This window comes from Mus pahari, chromosome 13 (assembly GCF_900095145.1).
Source record: "Mus pahari chromosome 13, PAHARI_EIJ_v1.1, whole genome shotgun sequence".
In the NCBI taxonomy this organism is placed as follows: domain Eukaryota; kingdom Metazoa; phylum Chordata; class Mammalia; order Rodentia; family Muridae; genus Mus; species Mus pahari.
In genome coordinates, this window is record NC_034602.1 from 63862510 (window position 1) to 63873455 (window position 10946).

A 10946-nucleotide genomic window follows, 5' to 3' on the forward strand; every position below is an offset into this window, starting at 1 on the left:
TCCTGCTGCTCTTCCTCCTCCTCCTCCTCCTCATCCTCCTGTTGCTGCTCCTCCTCCTCCTGTTGCTGCTGCTGCTCCTCCTCCTCCTGTTGCTGCTGCTGCTCCTCCTCCTCCTGCTGCTGCTCCTCCTCCTCCTGTTGCTACTGCTCCTCCTCCTCTTCCTCCTCCTGCTGCTGCTGCTCTTCCTCCTCCTCCTCCTGTTGCTACTGCTCCTCCTCCTCCTCCTCCTCCTCCTCCTCCTGCTGCTGCTGCTGCTGCTGCTGCTCCTCCTCCTCCTCCTGTTATTCCTCCTCCTCCTCCTCCTCCTCCTCCTGCTGCTCACTAGGATCTCGGCTTTGCCTTCATCGTTACTAGATGCTTCTCTGGGTGAAGGCTAGGAAGCTGGCATTTCACCCTCTCAGTGATGACTCTGTTGTCTCCAACAGTGTGGCATCCAATGCCGTTCCCATCTTTATTCTCTGAGCCTCGTGCCTGGTTACTGAGATAGTTTTTCTCTTTTCTCTGCTGTCCAGCAAGCAGACCATATGCTTTCAGCACAGTTCTCCTGGTTATTACTCTGATGGGGTTTCGCTGGGCTTCTTGAATCTGTGGGTTCACTGGGAAATCTTTTAGGCATTAGGTGTCTCTTTCTTCAACTATAAAATGTTGCTATATTTCTTGATACTGTCCCATAGGCCACTGATAGCACATTCTCCTCGTTTTAGAATTTTATTGTTGTATCCTCCATTATTAATCATTAACATTTTCTAATCTCTTGATAACATCTCTCATTGCAGATACTATTTCATCTCAGAAGCCCCAGTTCTTTTTTTAATGCCTCTGTTTTCCTCCTCAGGACAGTGTCCTTGTACCTACTTAAACATCTAGGGTATGTTTATTAGAGATGCTTGCCAACTGTGCCTTTCATTGTATGCTGTGTTGGGCAAGTTCCTCCTGATTCTGGCCCTTGCTGCGGGGTTTAGTTGCTGCCCTAGTCCTTGGAGAGTGATGAGAGTTCTGGGCTGTGGATGGCTGGGTTGCCTCTCCTACTTGTAATCAGTTGTGTGCTCTGAAGGTGATCCAGGCCAGTCTTCATTGTGGCAGGGACCTGTATGTTAGGCAGAGCTGTCTCGGTGCCCAGCGTGGCCGTGGAAACACAAACCACCTTCAGCCCTCTGTCAACGCAGTTTCTGCTTAGCCACTCCAGTAGATCCTTCTGTAGACTCTGATGTGCGTGGCCAACGACTAGAGGCAACTCTGGAGGCTTTGTTCTGTGACTCTTGGCTCCTTGTTCCTCTTTGGCCTACAGTGTTTTCTGTGACTCAGGAAAACCTTCAGGCTGTGCTTGAGTTTCCCCTTTGGTTTGCCGGAGCCCAGAAACCACTTCTGGAAATGACAGTCTTGTCAGGGTGGGAGAGCAGGCGCTTCCTATCTGCTTCCGCTTTCAGAAGACAGCTAGCGTTGTTTCCAGGTGAAAACAGATCCTAGTCTCTTTCCTCTGCCATCTGTGCACCTCCTAAGGAAAATGGCTCCTAGAAGTTATACGTTATAATTAGCACAACAGACCTTTTTAATTGTCGTTTCAATGAAGTTGAACTGCTTGACTGTTAATAATAACTCAAATGTTGCAAAATAACAAGTGTATAATACTTAAATATTCTGAGTGATACTTTAATATACCAACAAGAGACTATACTATAGCTCCTCAGTCCGTGGGTCGAAACCCACTTGAAGGGGTCGAATAGTCTTTTTCTAGGGGTCATCTAAGACCATGGATATTACATTGTGATTCCTAACAGTAGCAAAATTACAGTTATGAAGTAGAAGTGAAATAAGTTTATGGTTGGGGGTCATAACCACAACATGAAGAACTGTATTAAAAGGTTGTAGTATTAGGAAGACTGAGAACCACTGCCATAATAGAATATCAGAAAATGGTAAAATGGCCCTGTGACATCTCTTCACTGAAATTGTAGTCCAGGAGAATTATCATTTTTCTAATCTTTAAAACTGGTAGCATATGGTACTGATGAGATGGCTCAGTGGTTAGAAGCACTTGTTCTTACTCAGGACCTGGGTTTGGTTCCCAGCACCCACATGGTGGCTCACAACTGCCCGTGACTCCAATTCTAAGGATTCTGAGCCCCACAAGGGTTTTGTATTAGTCACATGTGCTCACACCTATGTACAGGGGCACACTAAACTTTCGTATTGGTTTCCTCTGGTTCTCACTGCTCTGTAGGTTGTTTTTTTTTTTTTTTTTTTTTTTTATGTTGTAGAGTTGTGACCCTTCAGAAGTCACCTGGTGCAGCCTCATCAGTCCTTGGTGTTGATATGGTGTGGGACAGGAGGGCAGTTGAAGGCCGTTGCTCTGCCATGCCTTTCCGCAGAGCCATGCTGCCTTCCCTGTCTCGATTTTGCCTGTGTCCTCTGGGGTCTTATAAGGGGAACTAGGGAATAAAAGACAAAGTGTGCAAGATTTCTCTTATGTACTTCAAATTCTCTCTCTGTTTTCTGCATGTGTTTCTTATATAACTGGTACCATGAAGAGTCCTCCCAGGTGACAGTGTTTCCCCCAGTTCCCTGGAGTCTTTATAGAGATAACATCTGGCCGCACTTGCAGACTGATCCCAGACTCCAGGTTATCCCGGGAGCCTGGGGAGCCTGACAAAGCACAAGTTCTCTGTGAGGCAACTGAGGAAGTAGAGCATTGGTGGAGCGGTGTGTGTGTGTGTGTGTGTGTGTGTGTGTGTGTGTGTGTGTGTGTGTGCCCATGAGCGCGCGCGTGTAAAACTTGATTTTGCAAAAGTAACAGTTTGCGTATTATTAATAATATTTACTCTTCTTGACTCTTTGCTATTCTGAGTCCAAAAGCTGACGGCTTGAGGTGACTTAACACCTGTTACTTAACCTGGAAAGGGGTGGGGAGTTGGTTAAAGGGTTTATTAATAGTGCTCTCTTCTCTTTAGCCTCTGGTAGCCTTTCACTGACTGGGCTGGTTAACTCTTTGTGGACCAGAGAGGAAGGAAAAGAATTAAAATCCTTTACACAGATGTCTATGCACAGACACATACACATTCATATACATACAGTTTGGTCTGGCCCAGCCACCTGTCTGAATCTATTCCACAAGTGTTCATGCATGCTTCCATAGATACACATATACCTACACATGAACATATAAGCAAACAGACATATACATTTGAATGGATGGATGGAGCAGAGCTCCTCACACCAACCCCATTCTTTTTATTTCTTTTCTCTGGCCTTTTTATAGACAAAAGTTCTTAAAAAATTACCTCATAGATAAAATGTTACACAAAATGGGAGTTATAGACGAATGTTGATAGTAAGTTTAAAGCAGAGTTTCATTCCATAAGTTCAAAGCAATAGTTTCATATGGCCTTGCTTTATCATAGTGTACACCTGTGGCTTCATCCTTGGCCTTAACCTAGAATGAATGTTTTCCCTTGATCATAAATTTGTACCAAGCCTATTTCTCCTTTTAGTGTAATTACGAAAGCTCATTGCATTCTTTATTACAGCCTTTACTTACAATTATAAGGAGTGGGCACATTCTAACTTTATTACATCTTTCTAGCAAAACAACTAAAATGATCTCTTAAAACTTTCTTCCTAAGATTATTTGAATCAAATCAGGAACTGTATAAAATCATTAATTCATCTAAGTAGCATTAATTCATGAAAGTTCATCTTTATGTTGCTCTGCAGGAAATTTGACCAATAGGGTAGGTAATGCCCAGGGATTATTGTATTAACTTAATAATGGCAGGAAAGACTTAGCTGCAAGAAGCATCCTGAGATGAAGTCTTTTGGGACCTTGCCTCTCGGAGCTCACCCATTTGAAGCCTTGCAAAGAGGTGGGCCACCTCCAGGAAGGTCTAGCCTTAGCCTTTCCTAGATGGCTCCTGGCAAACTTGAACTGGTCCTCCTGCCTCAGCCTCCTGAAGAGCTGTACTGCAAGCGCCACCACAACTGGCATTGGTCCCTTATGTGAAAAGGACCTAGGGAAAACAACTTGGTGTTGAGTAGGGAGCATGAGGTGAAGAGCTAAGTGGAGGGATTCTCCCTGTGATGTGAGCAGTCGGTCTAGGTGTATCTGACTCTTACATCCCCTGTGATGTGAGCAGTCGGTCTGGGTGTATCTGACTCTCACACTCTCCCTAGTGGGGTGAGCAGTCGGTCTGGGTGTATCTGACTCTCACACTCTCCCTAGTGGGGTGACTCTTGTAGTGAGAGTTAGAGAGATTGGCCTTTTGAAAAGGTGGTGGCTGCATGTGGCGGGCCTTCTGTTGGCGGCAGGGGTAAAGGCCAGGGGAGACCAGAAGCTGTGTTTACACTGTGGACACTGTCCCTGGTCTACCGTGGCCGGCCTTCCTCCTCAGTGTTCTCCTGCCCTGATGCAGAACAGCCATGGCCTCAAGTGAGAAGACTGTGGGGTTGGAGCTCAGGAGTCAAGAGGAGCTTCTGGGGAAGGGAGATGAACTGAGGTGACACTTGGGAGGGAGGGGGTGAGGCAGAGCTGGAGTATGTAAAGAGAAGAGGCCTTCAGGATGAGGGCAGGAGGCTGAGGGAGAGAACCAGAAGAATGAATGATGTGAGTGTGGCGGCCTGATTTTTTTTTTTCTCTCTCTCTCCTTGAAATGGCATTTGAATAGAGGATGTTTATGGAAGCAGAAGACAGACATTTGAGAAAAGATCCCGAGACAAGTTAGCTGTTATCAGATCCAGTTAGCCAAGGCCTTGATGACCCGCTCCCTGTTCCACAGTAGCGAAGCTGTCACTTACTTTCCTGCTGCTCGGCCCCTCTGAGGAAGTGACTCAGGAATTAGAGAACTCACACAGACAGCGCTACCTTCTCCTTCCAAGGACAGCACTCTGCAAGTGATTGTGGGTGCTACCTGCGCCCCATGCTGGGTCCTGTGCTCAACAGAACTCTTCCTGCCATCTTCAGTGGAATCTGATATGAACAAGAGGATTTTGCTCTCCAGTCTCCACCAAATTCTCACTGACCAATGTATTTATTTGTCTACTTTCATTTTCTGCATAACCCCCAAGACACAGACTCTTAACAGCTGCCCCCCACTCTCTTAAACACACATACTCTTTCTCTCTCACACATACACATCTCTCTCTCTCTCTCTCTCTCTCTCTTTCACACACACACACACACACACACGCACGCACCAGTCCTCAGCCTCACTAGAGTTACTTTTACATATTTAAGATTCTTTACTTTAGTGTTTGGTGAGTCCTTAGTGTCCCTTGAGAAAAAAATATTTCTCACTCCTTACAAGGTCTACTCTAGGATGTTCTGACACAATCAAAGGCTCTTAAAAACTCTGGCTTTACTACACTCTGGATATTTCTCTCCCTTAGTTGTGAGTATTAGGCCTCTGGGGTATACTCCAGACAGTGTTCCATCTCGGTGTCTCACCGAGGTCCCGAGGCTGAGAGCTGCACTGGCAAGCCTGATGCTATACAACTGCTGCTCTTATTCTCCGAGGAAGACGGGATCTGTCAGAATGTAGGGGAGTGTCCAGACCTGCCAGGGTTCTGTTACGTGAAAATGACACAGAGGGACTCTATTGTTTTAGCAAGTTAAAGTTTACAAAGTGCTTGAATCCGAGGTGGGTGGGGAGACAGAGGAGTTGTGTTTCCTTGTCCTTCAGCCCGTGTTAGGCCTCTTGGTGGCCATCTCAGCAAACTTGAGCTTCTATCCCTTCCTGCCCATCTGCCCGTCCTTCCCGTGTCCAGCAGCTACAGACCCGTGGTTACTGTACTACTGTAGTATCTCGCAAAGAGCTCTCGGATGTCTGTGCCGTGTACCTTGAGTTTGAAAAGTGATTTTAAATAACTATGTAAATAAAGACCATTATGCCTTTGGCTGCCTGGTGGCATCCTTGCAGTCAGTTGAATCAGGAGCTCCCTCACAGAAGTCATTGCTATTGGGGGACCCGGGAGTGTCTTGAGTGCATGAGAAGGCACTTGCTGTGGGTCCTCTCCACCATGGCATTCCCAGGACTCTTTGATGTTTAGCACTCTGGTCATGGCATTGGGCCACAGGGCCACCATGTGCACTGCTGGCTGTCAGTGAGATGCTCCTTCCTGTTCAGGTGGCACGTGCGTCCATAATGCCTCTCTCTTATTCGCTAGGCAGAAGATGGTGGTAGTGATTGGGAGCGGCTGGCTGCACCCTGCAGGGCAGGAGTGAGCGCGTGCTGTGCAGCTGTCCTCGTGTGAGTCTCACGCCTTACTTCCCTCCATGTTCTGGCATGGCTGCCACACACGTGCAGCAGAGCCGTGCCTGACGTCCGTTTGTCAGACGGTTGCTGTGTTGCAGAGTCTGTCCAGGTCTTTTGTCCCCTTTTTATTTTTGTCACTGTAGTACATGTCAAGAGTGACGCAGATCCTATGATGGCAGGAGATAAGAGGTGCAGGGGCTAACCAGTGCTTACAAACTCAGCAAAAGGAAGCTTTTTAGGGTGCTGTGTGGTCAGTCAGTGCCAAACACACTTGTGTTAAGTGGACTTTGGCAAGATCTTGTGGTCCCATGTGCGTTTCTCAGCAACTTACTATTTTTCTCGTGGCTTGCTTCGTGACATGGTACGCTGTTGCTGTCTGCCATACCCACATTCCAACTTAAGTGATGTTTTATATTCATCTCACCAGTGTATCACAAAGGCAGAAAGATAATACCCCAGCCAGGTCTCTTCTGGTGTCTTCCCTAGCAGAGTTAACGCTGCCAAGACTCGATGGGATCATCTGCTTGGGTCAGGGCTAGCACAGAAACGGTCTCCCTCCCCAGCCTTCAGTGGTGTGGCCTTTAACAGGGAAGGCTGTCACTGCGCCATGTGACCCGGCCTGTTATGAACAACTATTTCACTTAGCGACTATGACCAGAAGCCATCTTCTATGTCTTTCTTAAATGGAAAGTTGCTGTGCCTTCTTTTCCATTGCTATTGTGTTGAGTGAGCCTCATTGCTGTACCACTTTAAGTCCTCTGAGGATCCATCGCACGAGTAGAACCTCACTGTGGACCGACCGGATCTTGTCAGGAGGCGTGAGTGCCCAGCAGTGGCTGCAGCATGGCTCCTTTTGTGGTGGACACTTGACCTTCTACTCCAGGGGGAGAGCCAAGCACCTCGCCCCTTGTAGAAAAGTCCTTCTGCAGATTTCACTCTAGCTGGTGGACCACACGAAGGAAGGATTAAGCTGTAGATGTATGAGCCGGCCTCCTGTGTTTGAGAATAGTTTCCCCCGTAGGAACTGCCTGCTTAAGTTCTAAAGTGGAAATGAGAGTGAAATGAGAAGTAGACTCTTAATTACAGTTAAAAGTGGACTAAGCCTACTCTGCATGCCACATGCATTCTGTTTCCCAGTTTCCCATGTTCTAGGAGTCAGGTGTAAGACACGCCAGGTAAGGCAGCGGGAGACACAGAGACCCTGCCTCCCTAAGGCAGCTGGTGAACCCGTCTTCTGACTGGGGAGAAGCTCCAGGGCTCCAAACCTTCCTAGGAGCTGAATTTAGTTCCAGTGTATGTAGGTAGAAGAAAAATATTTACCACACAAAATAAAGGTGTTGGAAAATGAGTCTCTGAGGAAACCAATTCAAAGTACTCAAAAGCAGACCACTTGAATCTGCTGAGTCCACTGCGGGGGGGCGGGGTCCGGTCAGCAGTTGTAACTCTGGTAATTATCATAATGTAAAACAAGCAGGCCGTGATTTTTATTTGCCCAGGAAATGATTGTATATACTACTGCATGATAGATAGGCATTAGGATAAAGTTATTCTCTTGGCATCAGTTTTTCTCAAAATAAATGTATATGTGACACTCAACTGTTAGGTTTCCCATTGTGTCTTGCGTTCTTAGTCCCTTCAGGGTTCTATGACGCATAATAACTGAGCTGTGTGTTTACCAACCTCTTGCTGAAGTGAACTACATGTTTGGTTTATTGGAGTGTGTGACTTAGAAGCATCTGGCTTACTTTTGTTTTTGTTTGTTAAACAGGAAAAGGACCAACGCAGCCTAGACATAAACACTGCCAAGTGCATGTTGGGACTGTTATTAGGAAAAATCTGGCCCCTTTTTCCAGTTTTTCACCAATTCTTAGAGGTACCAAGTTACTACTTTATGAAATGTTATGTTTGCTTGCTTAGAACTAACACATACTTCATCTAACCATGTTAATGTGATTTTTATTTGCCGTAGCTTTTTGCTCATTGGAATTGTGGTTCCCTGATTGCTGTCTGTCAGCGGCTGCATGTTTTGGAGTGTGTCTGTGTGTTCCTGTCAAATTGTGTGTCTGAACAGCCACAGCACTCCCTCTGTCCTCCCGACCCCATGGAGATCCCACTGGCGCTGGACTCCCAGGTCTTTGTAGCAACAGAACTCAGGGTTACTTTCAGATGAATGTCCTGTCTTATGCCAACAGTAAACACCAGCCATCTGCCTCTCACCAAAACTAGTTTCTAGTCTATTTGTAACTACTCATGTCCCAGTGCCTGGCAGAGCACTTGGATAGCCGTGAGCACTGGATTAGGCACACCAGCAGTTTTCTCTGCAGTTTAAATGTGCTTAGCCTAGTGTCAGAAACAACCAGCCTTTCGCTACATTGTTGCTATAACCAGCCTTTCGCTACATTGTTGCTATAACCAGCCTTTCGCTACATTGTTGCTGTTTGCTTTCACAGTGGTCAAAATTTGGAGCCACCAATAAATAGCAGTGGGTTTGTTGAAATGTCCTTTTGCAGAGCTTGAATGAAGCAGAGAAGTGAGTTGCTTTGACTGCCCGAGTATGGCATCTGCTTTGCCCACCTCCTACTGAAACATGGGCCTTGCTTTTCAAGGATTGGTGTAGGATTTTGAGAGAATCCTGTGCCTTGCCCAATTCAATTCCCACTTGAAATAATCTTTCTTTCTTACTACTTGGTTTATGTAGTGGTCCAAAAAACTGATGTTATTCTTGTTACTAGAAACTACTTGTAAGGTTAACTGGAACTCCGTAAAAAGCTAATATAAGCTGCTTATTAATTAATACAAGTATTTGATGGCAGGATGGTCTGCTCTGCCTGTGCTCAGTTCTAGCCTCTTAACAGCTCCATGACATAAGCCGTCACTATCGGAACTGGATTGGAAGTAGGTTCTTGTACTCGGGGAGTGTAGCAGGATTTGAGCCGCCAGGTGAAGGGTCCTTTGGCTAAAAGATGGGGCTGTGAGTAAATTTGACAGTCCCTAGTCCCAGGAACTTAACTGACTGTTTTGAAACTTCTGAAGCTTTTATGCTTCAGAAGTTAAAGTCTGTGCTTTGCTCTCATGTAAGTTTGTAGATTTTCTGTGAGAAGGGGCGTAGCAACTCTTCCATCCCAGCCTGGCTTGTGCCTGCATCCTCAAAACCGTTGGCTTGACTCTTGCATATCTATTTTTTAACTGGTTTTGATGTTTATTTATTTGTTTATTTATTTATTTATTGCTGTAAGGACTTTTAAAATGTTAGTTCTGGATTTTGCTTTTAAATCTGTAGGATATTGTATTCATCTCCCTGTAGCAGATTCATTGTCTAAGGGTGACGGAGCAACCACTTCATGTGTCTCCAGTTTTTCCTGAGAGTCATAGCAAGAGTTCTCAGCTCTGGGCCACTGGCAGCATTTCCGTAGTCCTCAGCAAGTGGCTGCCTGGTTAGCATTTGCTGTGTGCCAAGTACTGGATGAAGCACTGTCTGTAAAGCGGGTAGTCCTGTCATTTAACCCTTGCAGCACTGCTGCACAGCTGGTGCTGCCACTGGCTTAGATGCAACCTTACAGTGATAGTGCATTGGAAACATTGCCACCTTACAGTGATAGTGCATTGGAAACATTGCCATTTTAAATTGCTTGCCCCTGGATCTTCCTAGATTGGTGCTTCAGTTGAGCTAACCCTGCATGAGCTTTCTTAGGTTGGCTCATACAGAAACTGAAACCATCCCCCATGTTTGTGTCATTAACCTTCTCTCTCCCCTCCCCCCATCAGCAATCAAAATACAAAGTGATAAACAAAGACCAGTGGTGCAATGTTCTGGAGTTCAGCAGAACGATTAGTCTCGACCTCAGCAACTACGATGAAGACGGAGCATGTGAGTACTGAGTGCTGAGTGAGTACTGGGTGCTGAGTGATCTCTCCTTCCTCCCCAACTCGGTTCATTGTTCACTTCTCCCCAGGAACAGCCTCCAAGCCCATGACTTTCCTTCTGCCCCTCACCTCTCCCTCCACCTCCCTCCTCGCCTCCCTCTCCATTTCCCGTTTTCCTTCTCTTCCTTCCAGCTAGGCCCCATAGGTGTTGGCCTCGTGCTGAGCCTCCACAGCCTCTCTGGGCCTCACGTGGTTTATTTGTCTCTCCAGGGCCCGTTTTGTTGGACGAATTTGTGGAATGGTATAAAGACAAGCAGATGTCCTAGGACCTTATGCCTGGCAGCGAGAGTCACTGTTCCCACGGTTATGTCACCCATTAGCCATAAACTGCTGTCTGTATGGAAGCGCATGCTGCTTTTCTTACACTGCCGGCCTCTAGCAGGCAGGCGTGTCTCGGTGTTTGCTATTGAATGGGCCGCCCTGCTTGATGTAGCATTGTTCTCTTGGAGGCTGCTCTGCAGTTCGTTTTCACACTACAGATTGGTGAATTTGCCAACGTCCTCACTGTGATTATGTGTATATTGCTGTTTAAATTTTGTATATGTGTATAAAATGAAAAGCTTCACCTAGAGATTATTTCTGCAAAAATGTATTGTAAAAATAATTTTGTGGCATATTTTTGGTCCCCCCTTTTTTTTCAAATGAACCAGTTATACTTTATTTGGTCTCAAATATAGCATTTCAGAAAACATTATAACTGTCCCCATAAGCAAGTAAGTATTGCCAGAACTAACCTCATTGCTTAAGAGGCCAACTTCTAGAAGAAGTAGGAGCCAT

At 46.1% G+C, this 10946-nt stretch overlaps 1 protein-coding gene across 4 annotated transcripts in view; it reads left to right on the forward strand.

Moving 5' to 3' along the window:
* Dcun1d4 (defective in cullin neddylation 1 domain containing 4) overlaps nucleotides 1–10737 on the forward strand; it is a 68390-nt gene extending 57653 nt beyond the window's left edge. For 2 of the 4 annotated variants that reach the window (XM_029545191.1, XM_029545193.1), the window contains exons 9-11: nucleotides 8014–8118; nucleotides 10011–10113; nucleotides 10380–10737. In XM_029545191.1, the coding sequence (XP_029401051.1) occupies nucleotides 8014–8118; nucleotides 10011–10113; nucleotides 10380–10435 (264 nt within the window). In that variant the 3' untranslated portion in view covers nucleotides 10436–10737. The remainder of the gene's footprint in view (nucleotides 1–8013; nucleotides 8119–10010; nucleotides 10114–10379) is intronic. The other 2 variants (XM_029545192.1, XM_021210716.2) reach the window with 2 other exon arrangements.
* The last annotated feature ends 209 nt before the right edge of the window (nucleotides 10738–10946 follow it).